General features: G+C 40.6%; 2 protein-coding genes across 2 annotated transcripts in view; one reads left to right on the top strand and one right to left on the bottom strand.

The window, feature by feature from the left end:
- Positions 1-1,967: 1,967 nt before the first annotated feature.
- Positions 1,968-8,281, bottom strand: ppp6c (protein phosphatase 6, catalytic subunit). Its single transcript, XM_086110781.1, has 7 exons — positions 8,148-8,281; positions 6,718-6,813; positions 6,556-6,621; positions 6,312-6,453; positions 6,113-6,192; positions 5,005-5,214; positions 1,968-3,002 (listed from the first exon to the last, which is right to left on the bottom strand). Exons 1-7 carry the CDS (start codon positions 8,220-8,222, stop codon positions 2,754-2,756), a joined length of 918 nt encoding a protein of 305 aa, XP_085966907.1. The 5' UTR covers positions 8,223-8,281; the 3' UTR covers positions 1,968-2,753.
- A 675-nt stretch (positions 8,282-8,956) lies between these two features.
- Positions 8,957-22,183, top strand: part of LOC147205515 (multiple epidermal growth factor-like domains protein 9) — a 48,044-nt gene continuing 34,817 nt past the window's right edge. Inside the window, exons 1-2 of the mRNA XM_086110762.1 lie at positions 8,957-9,575; positions 14,395-14,599. Coding sequence (XP_085966888.1) covers positions 9,068-9,575; positions 14,395-14,599 — 713 coding nt within the window. The 5' untranslated portion in view covers positions 8,957-9,067. The remainder of the gene's footprint in view (positions 9,576-14,394; positions 14,600-22,183) is intronic.

The following is a 22,183-nucleotide window of genomic DNA, read 5'->3' as shown; positions in this document are numbered from 1 at the left end:
TTGGATTCATGTTGCATTCGATAAAGGTGGGAAATAACAGTTTTCTAACTTCCGACTCGGAAAAGTGCACGAGAAAAAGGCACGTTTACCTGGGAAGTCCGATTTGCGAAGTCAGAAAAAAAAATTATGAAGAATGTTTACTGCAGGTCATAATGGGCTGTGGTGAACCAAAACAAAAGAATTATCGGTGTCAGTCATCTTTGTTGTTTACATTCGCCTCTGCCGTTCCGTTTCGGAACTGAGATAATTCGATTGGGATAGATCCGACTTCCCCCCTTCGTCGAATGCAGCGTTACTCGTTATTTTAGATTCGAATTATCATACGTGTTACTAATTACTAAGACGTATGTGTAATGTGGCTGAAAACATGTTTCATGATATAAGTAGTCTATACCCGTCGCGATCGATAATTATCGACTTTTTTCTATTCAAAATACGAAAATGTAATTAATGGATTAAAGATATAATACAACTCAGTGTAGTACGGTGAAGTGAAAGAGTTCCTTCTCAATGACGTGTGAGCTCCGGTGTTAGTAGCTCCGACCCTCATCCATCACACTAAAGTCCCAATCAGTTTAGCAAAACAATAAAATATCCTATGGTAGTAATGAGTCCGTTAACAAATTAAATTAGACGCAAATGCATGCGCTCCAAGGGAGTATGAGTTCGTCAGGTTCTTTTACACCAGGAAGAGGGAACTCCAGTTCCTCGAGATCAGTACCGTGTCTGTTTTAGATCTCTCTGTACTTCAACACACCTGATTGATTCATAAGATCAGCTCATCAATTGCCCACATGTGTTTGAGTTGGGAGAGATCGAAAACAGGTAGGCTATCACTCTCGAGGAACCGGAGTTCCCTACCCCTGTTTTAGACGCCACACTTACAGTGTATGAACAGCAAATTATTATGGCACTGCTTGGTGAGAATGAATTGCATATTACTTTACGGCGCACATAGCGTGCATTCTATTAACATTTGTTTTGGTACCATTTATTTTGAAAGTTTTTCATTCTCTGGATGGTTGCGTTTTGTGTCCACACGGAAGTGTTTAATCTTATGCAAGTGATGCCCGAGGCGACTGGTAATTTATTTCAAACAAAAGTGACCTTCGTGCGGAGTGCGTCTGGATCCCACCGCACACCCACATCGTGCGTGTCTTCGCTGGTTCTGCGGCTTCTTGTGCAAGAATGGTTCTTACCGTCCAAAACACGCTTTTGTGCTCCAAATGTCCTCCTACGTGCTTGTAATTGTGACACAAATTTAGTACCATACTGTAGCCATATAATGCCTTAGTTAGTTCATCGGGGCTTACGTCCTGAGGGTTATTCTATCGAGCATTCAAATAACTTTTTTTCTCCTTTTATTGTATTCATCACGTGTTGACAGCAAGACATTTAATGCCATGTCTTACTCAGATGTCATCTTATGTTGTCTCCAATGCTGATTAAATTTCGTGTTCAGCGTTGTGCATGCTATGTGGGTATAGTCACAATTTGGTGTAACCTATTTGGGTTTGTAAATGATCATGTTCTGTCTGTTTGATTTCACCTGCCTTCATAATATTCTGTTTAAGAAATATGTATTTCACTTTTAACATTTCAAATAGGTGGAACCTTAAAGGATAACTAAAACTATTGCTGCCACAGCAATACACATCACGCATGAGCTTTAAAAAAAAAAACTGATTTGTCCCTCACACATGTATTGGCCTGACACTACCACATTTTCGTTGTTAAAAAATATCAGTATGGAAACAAAATTGACAAATATAGGAGTTTTGTGGTATCAGCATTCACAACACTTAATACATACTGTACAGACTCAGAGCCGAGATTGAGCAGTTCCACTATATCCACTTCCATAAAAGATAATACTCCGTATATGTACATAATTTTTGTTGCTTTGTCATTCTCTTTGCAAAGATAGCAATTATGAAATTGTCGTGTGCAAATCATTACAACAGCAATTAGTTCAGACGAGTAAATCTTTATTGTAAAGTAAAACAGAGATCTGCACATATGAACATTTTACAACGGTCAGTTGACCTCAGCAAACAGATTCTAGCTTACTGAGCTGTGAAATATCTTTGTGATTTAAGCCTCAAGTGAGAACTTGAATGTCTGTGAGGAGTTACAAGTCTGTGAGGCAGTTTAGCGCATCACTGCTTCAGTGAAAAATAAAATAAAAACAATTATACTAAAACAGCAGCTCACATAGCAGTATCAGCCGTCCATGTACATGAATGTACAGTATTCCATATTTGGCTGTTGGTTTTTTTTTTCCATCATAGAAATATCAAAAGTCCAAGCTGCTGTTTGAGCAGTCAGAGATCATGTGGTTCTTGTCAATTCACATGGAGAAATGTAAAGAGAAAACAAGGTGGGGATAAAGACATTGTGAGTAAGATTTCAAAAGGACCAATAAACAACAAAGAGATAAAGATTGATGTCTAGTTCCCATCCGTAATTGAAACTCTAATGCAATGGATAAACCTAAATGTGCAGAAGAAAGCTATGTTGATAACATGTAGCTTCTCGCAAACTTCCAGGTTGAGGTGAAGGGCTTCCGATTCAAGCTGCAGATACATGGCTTTAAATGTACAGAGGGGGGAATCAACAATAGTTGGCACTGTAAATACTTTATATTTACACTACAAAAGTCATACAGACTCACAAGTGCTGTCGCCACTCTCCTGGGTGTCTTTGCACTGAAGAAAAAAAAACAACAACTAAATGTTTTGGATTTCATAATATTACAGGAAATAAGGTGTTGTTGTCCGAGGTGGGATGACCCTTTCAGAATCAGGCACTGCTCTGAAGAGCTTTGGCTCTCTTGTGTTAGCATCTTTGAAGACCATAATGGAGGCGATGTTGCCACAGCGATAGCAGTAGTTGGGAGCTGACCACACCGTGACCAGCTTCTCATCAAACATAAACTTGTAGCCCTCATGGACCAGTTGATGTGCCCGGCAAATCAGCTTCAGATTGTTGATGTGGACAAACTGCAGGGTTTGGGTAAGACACACAAATTAAGAAATATTAGGAGGGGAAGAACACATCAGGCGAGAACACCTCTCTGGAGCTAAAATCCCAATGATTTCAAAGCTGCTATTAACATAATGCAAAGAAGAGGAAACTACGGTACAACTTGAAATTCTTCAAATCATCACAATGGGGAAACGGTGGAATACATGTGGTGGGAAAGCACGTCAGACTCAAAGTCGAGAGGTAATGGGTGCGAATCTATGTGGAGTTAACATGTTCTCCCCATGCTTGGGTGGATTTTCACCGGGTAGTCTAGCTTCCTATCCCCCACATTCCTAAAATGTGAATGTGTAACAGCATAATATCTTGTGCATCTCAGGTAGCTGGATTTTTAATGGATGGATGCATGCCTTGGTTCTGGTTGGGCCTTTCCAAAAACTAGATCTTCTTCTGGTGAAGCCATTCCTTTCACTCATGATAAAAAGATTTGGAGCAAATTTTGCAAGATGTGTTTCAATAGAGTATTACAAACCCCAATGAGGTCGGGACATCATGCCAAACGTAAATTAAAAACACAACACAATACTTTGAAAATCTTTTTGCTTACAAGCAAGGATGGGGTGAGTTTCAAAACTTTGTGAACAATAGTGAAGGGTGTATTGATTCCATGATATCGCTATGTCGAGTTGCTCATCAAGTATCAATACCACTGGTGTATTCAGAGTGTGGGCCGTTAACACTTTGACCATTCAGAAACTCGGTGTTGTTGGAATGTACCGTTCCGTAATTCTGAGTGCCACACCATGGGGGTGCCCGGAGCGCGCTCTGGCAGCTGCGACCGGGGACACAAAAGAGTCGGGCAGGACAAGATTGAAGCTCTTCAAGCAAAATGCAAGGGTTGTGGGCTAGTGGGAGATTTGACATCAAAACTTTTGTAAATTGTGTTGGGTCGATCCAATACTGGCTGGTATCGTCAAATCCACCAACAACTACATGAGAAAATAGTGCTACAATTTAAGGACGTTTCTCAATATACAATTGCAAGGGAATTCGGGATTTCATCATCTACTGTCCATAATTATCATAAAAAGATTCAGAGAATCTGGAGGAATCTCCGCATGTAAGCGGACAAAAAGTTCAAAAAGCTGTTATTGGTATGAGGGTGTGTTCGTGCCCATGGTATGGGAAACAATAACGCTGAAAAGTATATCCAGGTTTTGGATTAACATATGCTCTATGTCACTGCTCATTTCAGGATGACAATGACAAGCCATATTCTACAGGTGTTAAAACACCACAGCATTGCAGTAAGAGTGCAAGTACGAGAATAGCTTGCCAACAGTCCAGACCTGTCTGCGATTGAAAATGTGTTGCACATTATGAAATGCAAAATATGACAACGGGGACCCTGAACTATTGAGCAACTGAAGTTGTATATCAAGGAAGAATGGGAAATAATTGCACCTAGATATCCTCCACAATTAGTGTCCTCAGTTCCCAAATGCTTATTGAATGTTGTTTAAAAAAAAAAAAAAAAAAAAACAGCGGTAAACATGCCCCTGTCGCAGCCGTTTTTGGAATGTGTTGAGTGAATATTTGCAAATAAATAAATAGGATGTTTGTGTATTATATAACATCTTTGTGTTGTATTCAGTTGGATATCGGATGCTAATAATTTAGCAAATCTTTGTATTCTGTTATTTATGTTTTACACAACATGTCAACTTTTAGGAAAATCGAGGTGTGCAGTTTTAGGGTACTAACACAGATGCAAGCTTGTTCTAAATTTAGCCATCTTTGCATATCACAACAAATTTCTTCTTTTTTAATTGAATCATACAGTTTGCATTATTTCAAGTAATTGAATTTGCAAAAAATAAATATCTGATAGACAGACAACGAATCATCCATTTTTGTGGAGAAAATGTCCCCTCCAAAACCATTACAGTATATTCAATCAGCAATAGACATGAACATTAACTTCCCCACAAATATCAGTCAACATCTGATGCAGCCTACCTCATTTGTGACTTTAGCACCAAAGAGCCAACCTGCTCCTCTCGGACTGATGGCCCAAGTGTCCACATCTTCCGGATCAGACCAAACCAAATCACAAAAGGCTCCTTTGTGAGGGATTTCCTGGTTCCGCTCAATGGTCCGAATTTGGTCTAAGGTTTTAATATCAGGAGAGAGGCCTCCGTGTACACACAGGATCTGTTCATCCATCAGCTAGCAAAAACAGCAAAAGTGGAAAAACCATTTAATGCAGCAACAGATTTAAAAAAAAAGAAAAAGAAAAAGAAAAGAAAGACTGTAGATGTTAAGGGGGTGTAAACAACAAAGTGCTTTAGATTGACAATTAGCCAGACTCTCTTTTCAGTCAGTCTGAAAAGTTATGAAAATGTAATATTCATCAAGGCAAGCCTACTGTACTGATTTCCTCTCACGTCTTTACGAAAAACATTGCCTGGTTCTGATAAAACTGTTGCTAATGCAGGAGCCATGGCAAATTGTTTGAGATTTTCCTACTCTCTGCACTGAATTTTCAAACTGAATCCCTAACTTCCATATTTATCTCTTCACTGGGCAGTAAGAAGCCTAAACCATCCATAATGATGTCTGAATCAATTCAAAACAAATACAGTGGGCCCTTGTTATTTCTGGGGGATAGGAACTGAGCCGGTCTGCGAATAAGTGAATCCGGGGAGTGCCGAACCGTGAGTATGCTGTATAAACGATCCTCGATTGAATGGACTGATAGAGGGGAGGGGAAGTTTTACGATTTTATCCAAGCTTGCTGGTGCTGGGGGAGATTATAATGGCATGCAGCTGATCACATTCAAGAGCTGCGAGGTTAGCACATTTCTTTTTTACAACTCTGTTACGATTGAATACCATAGAGAAGGGCTACAAAAAAAAAGGATAAGTTAAATCAGGATCCACTGAATCAAGGTCCCTCTGTATATAATGTTATCTAATGACTTCAAAATGGCGCCGCGTGAGTGGCTGCCTTTCTAGCAGCTCCTATATTTTGTTGTTCTACTTCTTCCTTTCATAACTTTGCTGCTGTGAATCGGGAATTTCTCCATTGCGAGACTAATAAAGGTTTTCTTATCTTAATACTTACAGCTGCCACTGTTAACATATCAAACACTTTGGTGCAATAACGCCAGGCATTAGCGTTTCCATATTTGGTCTGGCACTCATCTGTGGAAAGAATAAAAATGGTAAACATCACTATTACTGTTCGGTAGGTGCAAAAATGTAAGTGTATTTATTGCATTGTGTTGAAAATTGATAATTCTTTTACTGTACTCTCATCTCACCATAAAAGCCGTAAACTTGAGTAATCTGTCTGCTCTCATGATTTCCACGCAGAAGAGTGATGCGGTCTGGCCATTTGGCTTTCAGCACCAGCAAGTAGGTAAAAGTCTCCAAACTGTAGTATCCTCGGTCAACAAAGTCTCCCTAAGGATCAAGATAAAAAGTGTTATTATCAACATAAAGTCAGGGGTGACACCATGAAGAAATGCTGGTCTTAAATTACATTAATACAAAATATATACAAACCATAAATATGTAATTTGTATCTGGAACTTGGCCGCCAGTTCGAAATAGTTCACAAAGATCATAAAACTAGCACAAAAGGGGAAAAAACAATGTTAGAAAAAAAATATACAAAAAATAATTACTACATTTAATGCACTAGCTTTTAGTGTCTGGAAATTTTACCTGTCCGTGTATGTCCCCACATACTGTTACTGGAGTAGAAACAGGTTGAACGTTAGACTCCTCCAGCAGAAGATCACACACGTAGTCACATAATCTCTGCGTAGGAGAAAAAATATATAAGTACTGTAAAGGTGGTGAGGTTCAGACCGACTTCACTTTATTTTGGCATAAAGCAACTGCCAAAATGTTTGAGAACAGATAGGGCAGCCAATTATCAACAGTGAAAAATATTGGATATGCAAAGATTTTTGCAGGATAAATAAACTGAGAGGCATTATAGTAAGTTATATTCAAGTACATTTTATGCAATGGGAGAATAAGGTGTATAAAAGATGGTTTGGCATTTTTGTATACAGGGATGGCTTAAAATTAAAACAATTTAAACCTCATTCAATGCCAGCCATTTTCAGATCCTCCTTTAACCTCCCACGTGAAAAACATAGAAGACACAAAAATGTGCCTGGGATTGAATGGCTGGATTCTTAAAAGACATGAAAAAAATAAATATATATGTGTGTGTGTCCCTAGGATTGACTGAGTTTTAAATGCTAGCGAAATTCCTTCTTCGTTGAGAGCCCTTTCCATATTAGCCAGTGATTTTGATCCACTTCCCAAAACATACACGATATTAACCCAGCAGAGTTCACTGGTAACACCATACTTTGAAAGACACCTAATATAGGTAGGTAGGTACACACTCAACAATACCGATCGCCATAATAAAGAGTAAAATTAAACATTTCTACACTGAAGCATCATGCGCCAGTCTTTCTGATTCAATCAGGACGGGTAGAACAGCCCATAAACATTGTAATAAGCACGTCAGTTAGAGCAATCTAAAATTCAAAAGATTCTATTATTTTGGGCGCATGCAGGTATGATGTAGATGACTGTGTTTTATGTACAAGCCTGGTTTTCTTGGCATAGACTCCAAACGCAATTCTCTAATTACACAGTTCACAGTTCCATACAGGTTCTAAAAGGAAGCATATTATGGCGATATTTTAGTCATTTGACTTGTCACTGACATTGCATGTCTCTCAGTCACTGTACATTACCTGTGTGTTCCCCATAAAAACATTAGCAGTGCAGTCCGCACAGCAATTTTAACGATTGACATTCAGCAGTCTACCTCAAAATGGCAGTCACCGCCATCAGGTCAATACAGAGAGGTCTCATCATTTTTATCTTGACACATGTGTGGCACATAAAGATGATCGTGCCAACTGTTAAATAAATAACATCACCTCCTTCGCTCCATTCAATTCTCCTAACTTCCTGGCCGCACAGACGAAGCGAGCGTGCTAAACGCTACTAGCGCGCTTAAGCTAACCTCGGTTAATTACACATTATAACCACAATTTACGCAAAGTATCACAAGCACACTACCTGTCGTCTTACTGCATGTGTTCTTATTATGACTGATTTACCTTTAGGTCATTTTCTGGAAGGTATTTGCACTGTTTTGCGATCTCCGCATATTTATCCAGATCTAGAGGCGCCATTGTAACTAGCTAGTTGTCTTGCGCAACTTCCTCAAAGCTTTGGGGGTCGAGCCATCTGCGTTTTATGAAACACTCTACTGCCATCTCCCGGCCGTATGTTACAATGCGGTTATTTAGATCGTTTTGGCGTAGTGGCATATTTTGGCCGCTTGGGTGAACTACTGTACAGTACACGCGTGTCAATCCAACGTCATCTCACCAGTAGCGTCAAGGCAAATTACCGTCTGGTTCTGTGCAGTCTAATGTACACGTTTGTAATGTAACTAATATACAGTAACGTAATAATAAGCGTCTGAGCTTCTTGGTTTTATTTTCGCGGATTACGTGTCGTGTTTTATTTACTATACTCTTTTTAAATTCCATTTGGCAATTGAACGAATTAAAAAGCGTGATGGGTTTTAAAATATAGACATTTCGTCCATTGTTCGTTTTGACTTTAGGTTTAGGCTCAAATGTTTAAAAAATGTTCCAGGTTGATTAAAATTATCATTGATGAATTTGGAGTTGGAAATGGGAATATTTTTAACAAAGACATTGTTTTCGTCACATCAGGTTCGTCGTAAAAAGAAATTCCCAGTACGATTATTGCTGTTTCGAAATGATTGTGACTCCTATCCAATCAGCTACCCGGGGATGTTCTTTTATTGGTCACTACGGGTTCCTATTGGCTCGTGCACTGTTGGAGCATTGAGGCAGTTTGGTTGCAGAGCAATGACTTGTGGTTCAAGAGGCGACTCGCAGTACTGTAAGTCGCCGGGAGACATCAATGGTGGAGTACGCATCCATTCAGGGAAAGGTCTGAGAGAGACCGTTACTGGAGCTTACATGGAGAGCTGAGACTGAATATGAGATTAACGTCCTTAATGATGTACATATCGTCGGTTGTGCTATTTATTTTGTATGTATATATCGATTTTTCTGAAGCTGCACCTCGCATCAGTCTCTACGATGCGTATCCTATCTCCAGGAAGCCAGACACAGACTCCGACACCTGGAAGACCTTCCATTCAGATATGCATCGCCGTTTACCCGAGAACAGGTTCGCGTTGGCACAGTCGTCTGCTATGGGCATAGTTGGCCATATCCCACAAAACCCCATTCTTTCTGCAACAACTAAGCCGTCTACCGCCGATTTCGACATCGGAGACATTTCAAGCGCCAAGGAAGACATCGCGCCGCTGATTTCCAGGTCAAGCGCTCCCCGCAAAAGATCCACTGATGCACACACATCATTCTTTGCCCCGGAGAAAATGCTACAGACAATGATGTCCGTGGTCTCTCAGCGGACAGACAACGATGCGTGGTCGGCAGATAGGATCGACACATCTGTTACCTCATTGGAGAATAGTCAAGGTGAGTGTCGTCGAATGCGATGTTAGTGAAAGTGAATCATTTGGCCTTAAATGTTTTGGTTTTACTTGAGTAAAACGCAAATTAAAGACCCGTGCGTGTATCAATCGAGCCACTGCCATGCACCGTATCTGCTAGAAGAGGAATGATTGCACTGTGCTTTTGACGCAGAGAGAGACATTATATACAGCACATTGCAACAATGGGCAGACCCCTTCAGTTTTTGGATGCTGCACCCTGTCAAAGAATCTCAACGTATTGTGAAGTGTGGTGTGTTCCTGTTAAAAACTGTATCCGCATAGCGTGAACATTAACGTGGCCTACACGAGGCCTCTTAATAAAAGATATGTGCCACATTTTACAGCGTATGGGATGAGGGAGGGCAGGTGGGGGTGGGGGGTAAGATTGATCCTGTTGTTGTTCATTGAGGGTATCCAGTGTGCCAGGCCACACAGCATCCACATATAACTATGGTCACTTTGTATTTCGTCAATCAGGATTTGTATTTAAAATAAATGACATTCAGATCAGCTTGTGTATGTCACTTGTTGTGGATGAGGAATATTTAGAACCCAAGGATACCCAAACAAAATGGCCAGCCAGCAAAAGCCATGAATGAGCATTGATAATGGCACCCATCCAAGCATCACTGGGGTACGTCTTGATTAAGCCCCAGCCAGAAGCAGAGTTGTGACAGTAAATATTTCAATGTCCGTGTGAGGCAGAGAATTTCTTTGTTTTGGGTTTTTTTTTTCACCTGAATTGCTTATACAGGTACTACCTCACCAAGCTAATTTTGCCAAAGTAGTTTTTTTTCTTGCCAAATATTTTATGAAATATTCTGTGTGTTCACACAAATGACCTCCTTATTACCACCTCCTTCTGAAGCGAACAACACTTTCAGAAATGTCTTTTATGTCATGTTGTGAGTGATTGTGGCTCCTCGCGTTTGGATTCCATTTCAGTGGCGTTTTTAGATTGATAAAAAGAGCTTTCAAAATGGAATAAAATGCATTTGATCCAGAGACGAACATAAACTGAAAACAAGGCCTGCTATTGTTAAGTCTCTAGGTTTGATTGGAGCTCGGGACATCCGCAGTATTGCAGCATCAGTCTGATGCTAGGTTGTTAAAGAGACCTAAATCGACAAAATTAACTTCCACTTTCACTAATCGGCCATATTGCATCAGTTAAAATGAACAGTCTATTAGCGATGACACCCATTAATCCTCACCTGCGCTCATTCTCCTCTCTGAAGTCAGCAGTAAACATATTTTACTGATAAAAATTAGTATCGAATCAAGATCCTCAGCCTCAGCATCCCACTCTCCCCCACTAGAACCTTGCTTGGGGACCCCTCCTCCCTATCAATCCCCAAACATCTTCAAACATTCTTTCGCTTCTCTGTAACAGTGGCCAAAAGAAAAGTAATTTTACTTCACTCGAAAGGCCATACAAAACTATCTCAAAAACATTGGTGTAACCTGAGAGAGGAACAATCACATTTGGAGAAATTCACATCTTCCACAAAAGACAACAGCACCGATTATAAGATCCTTGAGACATCGTTTTACTTTATCCAGCGCTAATCCCTCAAAAGAACCATTCGTCCATCCATTCTCGGAACTGCTCATTATTAATACAATAAACTTTAATTGTTATCATTATTCATCTCTCTTTATTTTCGTGCCTGTCTATTTGTCTGTCTGGCTTTGTGCCTCTGTGTTCATTAGAAAGAAAAAAAAACAGCTTATTAAGGGTATCCAGATGTTTAACTTTGCAGTTTTCGAACATCAGTTGGGTTTGGCTAACTGTTAGATCTTCTCAATTTTATAGCGTTTGCGTAAAATACTCGCAAAAGGACAAAAACTTCAGACTTATTTTTCCTTGTTGTTTTGGGCTGGTTCCTCAGCCGTTTTAATGTCATTATTTGGTGAGACGGCAAGTAGTTGAAAAAAATGCTGCGCCTTTATGCTCAGTTAGGCTTTAGGTTTCGAAACGGCAATTTCTATATGCTTTTTTTTGTATCTGTTTGACCCCAGCGGTCAAAATTAAATTTGCACTTTAATACGAAATCATCCATTAAAGCTTGAGCTTGGTGCATTCTTAAGCTCCTATCATTGTTCCATTGTAAAGGTAACTCTCATGATAATATCGCACCAACAAAGGCGTCACCCTCTATCACATGCCAGGGCCTCACAGACAACTAGAGAAGCCTTTAATTATAACCTCCAACATATTTGGTAGTTTGATGCCTCGAGGAAAAAAAAGGCAAAGTAACATTGGTTTTCACGGTAGCGGCAGAGAAGCAAGTACTGGGCCAGACTCGAAAGGAATTTTGAGACTTGTTCTGAACGGCCTGCCCCTGTTTGAATAACAGCTATGCTGTCACAACACGTCACAACAGTCAAACAGATAAACTCGACAGGGGAGAGGTGAGCCCAGCCCCCTTTTCTCTTTCCATTGCACACAGGTCGAGTCCCATGGACATCAGACACACTGTCTGTGCGTGACTAATATCAAAACACCACACCTAGTGAAAGCCCAGCTTAAGAATGAATACGTGAATGTGTGTGTATATCTGTGTGTGTGTGTGTGTGTGTTCCTGTGTTTGAGGTGGAATATGCATGAACTGAATTTCACACATTGTTTGCCATCATCAGGGCTGACAGTTCTTCTGTGCCTGTTCCTGTAGCAAAGAGCCCGGGAGTGTAAGCACTACACAGGCTTGCATAACCACGGGCCTTTTTTTAGTTGCATAAAAGTGCAAATAACACCAGAAGAGCAACAAGGTCTGAATCGGATTCGAGAGCACAAATATCTTCAAATTCAGGTTCACATTTCATTTCATCTCAAAGCTAGGTCTGTTGTTGTTTTATTTTTCTCGAGCAGACAAATACCTCAGCTGTTGTGCAGCGAAGTGAACCAAGTATGAGTGTGAGATCGGGTTTAATGAGGTCTGTAGTCACCATTCGCTGCACTGAATCTGAGATCAGATAAATAATAGATAACTACTAAGTGCTTGTCAAGGTCGTCTGTGCGTCAACATATCCTGGATTCTTTTTGCCAAGTACACCATCTTGAACTGAACAAAATATGTCCCGCGAAAATCTGTATATATTTGGCCTGTGAAATGCATTGGACTTGTATATTTTTATTTTAACTCCAAAAATTGTTTAAAAAACAACACAAACAAAAATCCCCCACCAATAATCCTGTATGCAGGGACCCATTGTACATAAACCCGACCACGCCTTTTTTAAGATCAAAGCTGAGAGCGCGTTCAGGAGGAGTGACGAGTGTAGTTGCACTTTATAATTTTTGATTGAGACACCTTAAAGTTCATAAATCCACCAGACCTTGTCATATCCATGTGGCCTGCGCTCTACATTCTTCTCTCAAAATATGTTGAAGTGACTTCTCTAAGTTGAATTTGAAGACAACACTAGATTCACTGTAGAAGCCTGGCTGAGGCGCATCCATTTTGGCTGCCTTGCCAACGTGCTGGCCGCCCACACTGAATGTGGCATGTCCCCAGAAGGAAACACTCAGAGTCAGGCAGGTAATGATGTCGGCTTTAACAGTAACTCTGTTTAACTCTGTTCCTGCACGAGGACTGACTGTGCATATCACACTTTTATCGAGTCTATCGGCGATGAGCTGTGCAACCACGCTTCGACTACGTCATTGTTTGAGACGCCAGAGATACTCAAATTTTAAATTTTACTCACCACTAACTGGATACTATTTAGTTGCTCACCTAAAAACAGATGTACATACAGTATATTCTGAAGTAAATGAAGTTTTTTTGTTGTTGTTGTTGTTGTTGTTGTCATTTTCATTAATTACCGGTAATTTTTATCCCTTTCAGTGTTACTTAGCTGGGCGGAAGGGCTGTGCCCTAGCGCTCTCTCTTGACGAGACGTTACTGCGAAACAATACTGTCATGTGTATGGCAGGTTAACGCTCAAAAGTCAATTATGTTGCTTACAGCTTGCATGGGTGCACTGTATAGTATGTTGTGTGCGTAGTGAAATAAATGATAATTTTATAGAACAGGAAATGTCAAAAGGGTTCCATCTACGTAGATGCTTTTTCACCTTCGTGCACACTTGAATCGGTATTACCACAGATTACATTTTGCATGTATCAATTTGTTTTTGTTTAGATGCTTTCCCAATACAGTTGTCGCAACATAAAGGAATTCATACTCAAATAAACCGTAATTTGTCCGAGGCTTCCAGATTTAAATGTAGAAGACTTACACACAGATCTGATTGGCTGGATTTGATTGGCAGACATTTTGCATCTTTTGCAAAATTAATGAATTCTTGAATTGTAATGCCATAATTTGCCAATAGATCAATGACATCGTTGATCATTTCTGCAAAATAAGACATTACATCAACCATAATTCTGTTCATTCCAGGAAGCTTTTGTGCCACCATTGTTAGTAATCCAAGGTTTCTAAGCATAAACAGTCACCTGTGTTGTTTTTTTTTTTTTTTAATGTTTAAATCTACATGGTTTTTCACACACCCCTCCGATTTTGAATGTGTATCAGTGACTTTGTGAGAATTTTTTCGGTTTTAATTACCGGTAATTATTTTTTTCCTCCCTAATGCATTTTAACGGGCGTCAATTGCACACGGGTTTTGGATCTATGTATTTATGTATGTACGCACCTCTTTGTATTTAGTCATTTATTCAGTACTTTCAATCACCACATAATTAAACGTCATTCAGTCATTTGCATAAAATGCAGGAGGGTTTTTTTTCATCCTTTTGTCTCAGCCATTGTCATGCCCGTTTGTCCACCCAGATGGCTTCTGTAACTGCAGCACTGGAGGAGAAGGGATTTTGTATCCAGATGAGTGTAACCGGAGCACTGGTCAGTGCTCATGTCTGGACGGCTACACCGGTCTACAGTGCGATGACTGTGAGGAGGGCTACTTTACCAATGGCACCAGCGGCTGCCTGCCCTGCACCTGTGACTCATTCGGTGCAGTGAGCCACCTGTGTGACAGGTAATAGACTCAACTGCTTCAATGCTTAACTTGATGGACACTGTCCGTCTGCCATATCACAAGTGTGTGTTACTGGTGATTGTTTCACCTTGTGTCTATGGTATCATGATGAAATCACTCAAGATGTAGGTGATATATCATAATTCTGTCTTGGAAAAAGAACAATTTAAATAAATCATGAAAAGACCAACATCAATACGATGTTCATGCCGATGATGAGTGTATGTAAACCTCTAACCACAACTGTAAGTACAGTTGTAAATACAAATAAAGCAGCTCTGTAGCAAGGGCAATATACAGCAAAGTCCAGAAATATACCGCAGCTATACTCATTTCAAAGATTACGGTACAATGAAGTGGGATACTCAAGTGATCTAAGTCTGGTGCACACAGGCTTTTACTGTGAGTCAGCAGTTTTAAAGCAGTCCTAAACTTTGTTTCAAGTTTTTATTTTAATCATGTTTACATTGATTTCAAGCAGTACTTGTCATTTTGATGTGTTGTACTTTCGTATCATGTGTAGTGACAAGGCTGTGTTGCACGATTGTTCATGTCTTTAAACTGTTGAATTTTAAGTCTAGGTTTAAAATACAGTTTAAAAAATTTGAGCTAAAGTACGAGACAGTCCTCATTCCTCGCAATTGCTGTTACTTGTTAGCCTGTCTTTCTCCGACTGATGCCTTCATTGCGGCTTCAGACGACTGATTTTCACCTTTTTTCCTTGAGGACTGAGTCGACACAATCTTCTTTTGTCATTGAAAGCCGACTGCCCCAAACGGAAAGCGGCTGGGGCCAAGGTTGCTGTGGCAAACGGACTACGTAGTGTGAAGCTGAAACGAGGCATATGTCTGACTGTGACCGTCAAGTACATATATGAAATTATTTACCATCATAATCTCTTTTACTGCGGGCTTTATATTTAAAATATTCTCTGTTGATTTTTCCAATTTGATAGAGTAAACAGTTATCCATGTACAGTAACTTACGGAGCCCCTAAAGTGGAAGGACTATACCAAATAGTCCGTAGCCCCTAGAGTGACATGGAGGAAAAAAGGAATTTCTTGTTAGGACAAAAACGTTTCTCAACCTAATGAGAAAGTTTCTCATCTGAACGAGAAACTTTCCTCACCATATCTTCGTTTAGTTGGTTGATGGCACTATTTGTTATAGTCCTTGTTTTAAGGAAAGAGTCTAAGTCCTCTTCTGCTGCCATTGTCTCACGGCTCCCTCAAATGTACTGACGCTCCCCAGTGATCGCAGCGGTCATCCAGCAGCCCCATACCATGACATCCTACCACCGTGCTTGATTGTAGGCAAGGCACTTCTCACCTGGCTGCCGCCTGGCACAATTGACATCATCTGAAGCTAGTGACTTTATCCTGGTCTCATCAGACTTTAGGACATGGGTCCAGTAAGCCATATGCTAAGTCTAATTGTCCTCAGCAAACTGTTGGCGAGCATGTTTGTGCATGATCTTTAGAAGAGGCTTGCCATGCAGACCAAATGGATGCAGTGTCTGGCGTAGGGTCTGAACATTGGGACTCATTCACGAAGTCAATGTATGCACAAAATTGTGCTTAATTTGCACACCCAATTGACACTCAAATCTGTATTCATCAGTATCTTTGTACTTGAATTTTTGCGTACTCTACAAATTTAGAACTTCGTCAGACTATGCGTACACACAAATAATGATCAGATTTTGAAAAAAAAAAACAATTTCTACGCATTTATTCATGAATGAGGCGCATTGAGAGGCTTACCCCACACCCCTTCACCCTCTGTAGGAATGTTATAAGCACACGTACTTCTATTTTTCCAAGACAGCTTCTGGGTCTGTGCCCTCAAGTTCTTTGGTCAACCAATGCAAGGCCTGTTCTCAGTGGAACCTTTCCTGTTAATCTGTTGTATAGTCTTGGCCACAGTGCTGCAGCTTAATTTCATGCTGTTGGCAATCTTCTTATAGCCTAGATAAGGGATTGGCAATTTAAAGGATGGTGGGGGCCTCAATTTTTGCTACTCGGCGGCCACAGAGATCCACAAACTTCCTTCTGACAAAAATTCTGAATATCGACAAAATATGTGCACAATACATGCTCTTAATGTACAAGTACATTAACAAAGGGTTAAAAGAAACAACAAAATAAGCCCATTCTGTGATTGTATCCCCCCCTCCAGTGCATTGGGCTCTCTTGCATAAAAATTACCATTCACGGATGGCTCACAATTGCTGAACCGGAAACTAACATTAAGTGCAAAAACTCATTTTGTGCATTTTTTAAATTACAAAAATCAACTCACACAATTTTTTATTGAGGCTCTATGTTTGTCCTGCATTAAAAATTAACAGATCAAGTCTAAACACCCTCTTATAACAGGAGATGTGGCTGTGTGTGTAGAACTAACCAATAACTTTCAAACTCATCTTAAATGGGAGTCCGGACACAATTGCCGCTATCCGTCCATCCATCCATTTTCTGAACCGCTTTGTCCTCACGAGGGTCGCGGGGCATGCTGGAGCCTATCCCAGCTGTCTTCAGGCAGTAGGCAGGGTACACCCTGAATTGATTGCCAGCCACTCACAGGGCACTCGTAGACAAACGACCATTCACACTCACAATCAGACCTACAAACTATTTAGAGTATTCTCTTAACCTGCCATGCATGAGTTTGGAATGTGGGGGAAACCGGAGTATCCGGAGAAAACCCATGCAGGCAAGGGGAACATGCAAACTCCACACAGTAAGGCCATAGCCGTAACCGAACCCTGCACGTCTGCACTGTGAGGTGGACGCGCTAACTCATGGGTGGGCAAACTTTTTGGCTTGGGGGCCGCATGGATTTCTAAAATTTGGCAGGTGGGCCGGGTCAGCACAAGATACGGTACAAATAAAAAACTGCATAGGTTGACAGTCCACACCAAACATCAACAGAACAAAAGCATTTAAGTGTGAACATACTTTTTTTTTTTTTAAATGAAAACAGTGAAACAACAATTGTATATGTCCTACATGAACGTCCAAGTATGTTAACAACATACATGTGTGACAACACAAGCAACAAGTGCAACAATATATTGCCCAAAAACTGTAGCAGACAGTACAGGTATATAAAAAAATATACAAAATATTACAAAGTTAGGACTATTTGCTACAAAATGAGACGAGTAAGAGACCTGGTGGCTTTTCTTTCCTCTCACTCACTGTCTCTAACTTTACCTCGTCTCGATCACCACACATGACAGCATTGCTCAGCTGATGTCGCGCAACGAACTTTTGAAGCCAGCCTCGGGACGCTTCGAAGTCTTCGATGCTCATAGTTAGCGCTATGGAACTCGCCTCCTCTCTTATTAGCGGTCCAGTTTGCGGAAAGTTTTTAACACGATAACAATCAAACCATTCTAGGAAATGTTGATTTACTCGAGCCACAAGCAATTCACTCTGAGCATGGAAATTGCCAGAATCGGACTGAGTAAGAATCGCTTCCTTGTTTTTCAAAGTCTCGTAGATTTGAGTCTTTCCAACTCCAGGCGTCTCCTGAATGTTTCGTACTTTGTTACCCGCTTCGTTTAATCAGATACATATCACTTTCCCTTCCACGGTCATTACTCTCTCCCTCTTTCTTCGTCTTCCCCTCCCTCCCTGTGCTCTGCAACTTGAAGTAACTGCGCCACCTGGTGTTGAAATACCTGTCATTACAAGTCCGAACGAAATGAATGCAATCAAACCTTAATTGTGCACCAATCTTCGGCGGGCCGGATTAAAAACACCAATGGGCCGGATCCGGCCCGCGGGCCGTAGTTTGCCCACCGCTGCGCCAACTAGTCGGCCATCATGGCATCTGCCTCTGATTTACGGTAACCGAAACAAAATTCAGCTGTTCTAGATTTTTTTTCTGTCACTTTTATAGTTACCGGTACATCGAAGCACAAGCCACATTCTACAGAGAGCTTCCGCAGCTTTGGAGATGTCATTGTTCAAAGGTACCAGTCAAGAGAAGGGTACAAGGCATTACATATTACATATACTATGGACCATAGGCTTATGTCATCAAGTGTACATAATGTGGCACTACAGTGGCATTACCAAAAACTTAATGTCCCTTTTCAAATTGATGAAAAGAAGTCCAGAAAAAAGCTCAGGGAGGGTGCCAAGATGCCAACAGCAACATTTAAGATGCTGCAAGAATTTCTGCAAGACAGAAAGAAGCCTTATCTCACAAAGAAAAACATCCAAGCCCGGCCTCGCTTTGCCAAAACACTCTATAAATCTTCTGAACGTTTGTGGGAAAATGTGCTTTGGTTTTGATGAAAGCAAGGTTGAACTTTTTGGCAATCGTTCCAAAAGGAATATTTGGCGGATACACAACACTGCTCATCAAAAAGAACCAAGTGAACACCATAACTCATTGAAGGATGGTGGCGGCAGCATCATATGCTTCGTAGCTGTTTTTCTCCACCTGGAACTGGGGGCCTTAGGGAATTTTGAAAACTTCCATCCAACATCTGAGGGGTGACCTGAAGAGGCCTGTGCACAGGAGACCGACCACAAAAGCTTGTGTGCTGTAAATGTGCTGCCTTGAAGTATTAGTTTGAGGGTGTGCGTATGCAATATTATTGGCTTGTTATTGTGGATGGAGGTGATGTAACGTATGATTGAACATTTATATTTTGTTGTTCCAATTTAACAAAACTGCTGAGGTCATAATAATGATGAAAACAGTTTTTAAATTAGTAATCTTGGTGTCATGTTTTATTTTACACTAAGCGGGTCATTTCAACAGGGTTGTGGAGACTTGTTATATCAGCCATGTATTTACACTATGATACAGTACAAGCTGTACACTGACTACTTTACATTGCAGCAAAATTTTATTTCTCCGGTGTTCGATGAAAAGACGTGAGAGATTGATAGAAAAATGTGAGAGGCGGACTCACTTTTGTGATATACGGTGGACACGTGTTTACTTTGATAACAGAGTTACTTACAAACAGCATCAAAGCTAGCTAAACTGTTAGTTTCGTTGACTAGAATGGCAGCATTGGAAATTGCTAAACACGGAGTCCCCAAGAAATGTACCGGTAATAGGAATCAGACTTTGAAACCAGGAACAGTTTATCTTCACACTTTGAGATTTCCAGGACTCCACAATGTTCTTGGGGAAGACCTCTGCGCGTAAGGTCACCTCACTAAGTCTATTGTAAGTTTTCACTGCCACCATATTGCATTCGTCCCTGAGCGCTCAGCAGCCTAAAAAGCCTCACATTTCTTAATGAGAGAAATGTTGAAAGCAACAGGAGGCTCGGGGTTTGGAAAGCTGGCTAATCTGTGTACTCACAGTGATTAGCTCCAAGAGGGGTCCCCGCTAGGCTATTTGGGGTTGGCAGTGGCCAGGCTCAGACAGTCTAAGACAGACCGTATTCAGTAGGTCTTTATCAGAAAGAACACACACACAGAACCTTCTATGCCGCACCTTCACGGGCCTCTCAATGAGCAGTGGATGCAAAATTCTCAGACATTATTCAAAAGCACACCTCTCTTAAAATGACATGCAAATTCAGCAAATGAGGTCAAGCAGCTTGGATTTTTTTGGTTTGCAAAACTGCAAAAATCATCCAATTCATTTCTGTCACTGCACAGTAGTAGCTTCTCACACACACACACACACACACACACACACACACACACACACACACACACACACACACAATTTGAACTTTGAATACTTCTCCGGGAGTTGTTTGTCTGTTGTAAATCATTTTGTAATGCAAATAACCACTACCTATGAGGCTGTAGTGAAACAACGTACAGTATATTTGGCCTGAATTTTCCACAGACTTGCATTATTGTTTGCCACGTGCAGATTTTCTTTGGTGATGAATTAACCGTGAGTTGTGTCCCAAGACAGTTTACCGCTGAATGTACATGGGTGTTTAAGGTCTGAACTATCAGAATACTACACATCCATGAGAAATAGCCCCTGGTCAAAAGAGTCAATGAGGCCGCAGTATGTATAATTTAACACAGTTGTTCATGTTTCTTATGTAAGAGGTAGTCACTGACACAGACGTAACTCAACTTTCAAATGCCTTTTGTGCAGCATAGCAGGAAATCTGATGAATTCCACTTTTTGATGCTGCAAGCAATCTTCCATGTGCATCTCTCAGTGAGCTGGAGGGGAGAGTTCACGTGTGCGAGCATTGTGTCACAATCAGCGAACTATCAGATGCAGTGAATCTTTATGCATCTCTTTTATGGCATTTTGCAAAACGTCAAGGTCTAGATTATCATATTACTGGATCAGTACTGCACCCTCTTCACTGTGGCTTTAGCAGTGTTGCTGGGTTTTTTTTTTTTGGGGGGGTGTCTTTTTAAATCTATGACTGAATTAAAAAATCACTTTTCCTCAATACAGTACTACCTGTCGATTGGCTGTTGACCAGTTTTGCTTTTTGCCCAACCTCTTGCCCTGCAAAGAGTCTCCAACTCACCTGCAAACCTTAAAGCGGTAGAAAACAGATGTATAGATAGTGTTTTACAACTAGTTCCGAGTGTCCCCCGCCTACTGCCCGAAGACAGCTGGGATAGGCGCCAGCATGCCCGCAACCCCTGTCAAGATAAAGCGGATTAGACAATGGATAGATAGTATTGTAGGTCTCCTAAAAGTAAAATAGAAATAATATTAACACACACTAGGCTATTTGAATCGTACAATGACGAGAGGTCAAATTCAATGAAAACATTGAAATTTTATTTTTTGCATGGTCCTTTTGTAAAGCAATCGATTAATCTGTATTACAATAGGGTAAGGCAAATGAAGTGTTAAAATGAAAGACAGCTTGTCAACAACAGATATAAACCTTCTAAATACTTTGACTTGTCTTGTGTTTACCGTAACAACAAAATTCTGTGTGAGAAATGTAAACATATACATTTATGTTGTAAATCAGAAATAAATCACATCAAGTGCAGATTACAAAAATTATGCAAATCTCTGTGGCATTATCAATTCTGCAAACCCAACTTTTCATGTTTCATGAAACATGCTGAGGTGGGCAATTTACGAAATTTTGCCCGGTCTGTCATTCATCATCCGCCAATGGTCATTTGTCAGCAAAACGGGCATCCGTCAGTGACGGACTGATAGACCTTTCGTCAGTACTGACAGAATGCCCACATCTGGAAACATGATATCTAAACCCGTGGACTAGACTTCTTAAACATGAAACATATCTCGACCGTCGATAAATCAATCATCATCACACATTAAAGTTTGGAAAATTTTAGTTCGTGGCCCAACACCATCCGATAGCAAAAACGAATAAGTGCCAGCAGGCCCTATAAGTGGCCGAGGCTGCAGTGATTGACACGCCAGTGACACCTTGTTAATTAAATGAAGAGTGACATAATTTCATCTGAAATTGGGTGACGCAACATCTGGCCACATCCAGACTAATTTATCCTCTTAATATGTGACCGCTGACATCTTAGCGGGGGGCTGGCCTTTTCAAACCGCTTAACTGGAAGATGAAGTAGCACACACACAATGAATTTCTTGTTGTTGTTATTGTTTTTGTTTCCTTTG

The sequence above is a fragment of the Hippocampus guttulatus genome, chromosome 5 (assembly GCF_054856545.1).
Source record: "Hippocampus guttulatus isolate MCC_2025c chromosome 5, RoL_Hgut_1.0, whole genome shotgun sequence".
In the NCBI taxonomy this organism is placed as follows: Eukaryota; Metazoa; Chordata; class Actinopteri; order Syngnathiformes; family Syngnathidae; genus Hippocampus; species Hippocampus guttulatus.
The sequence above is the reverse complement of the archived record's forward strand: the minus strand, read 5'-3'. Positions and strand labels throughout refer to the sequence as shown.

What these genes read in the sequence shown, in the direction of transcription:
- ppp6c (XM_086110781.1), bottom strand. Translation starts at nt 8,222, where the DNA reads ATGGCGCCTCTAGATCTGGATAAATATGCGGAGATCGCAAAACAGTGC. An exon ending in GTGGGGACATACACGGACAG is followed by an intron (nt 6,622 to 6,717) that starts GTAAAATTTCCA and finishes CTTTTGTGCTAG; the next exon opens with TTTTATGATCTTTGTGAACT. An exon ending in ATATGTTAACAGTGGCAGCT is followed by an intron (nt 5,215 to 6,112) that starts GTAAGTATTAAG and finishes TGTTTTTGCTAG; the next exon opens with CTGATGGATGAACAGATCCT.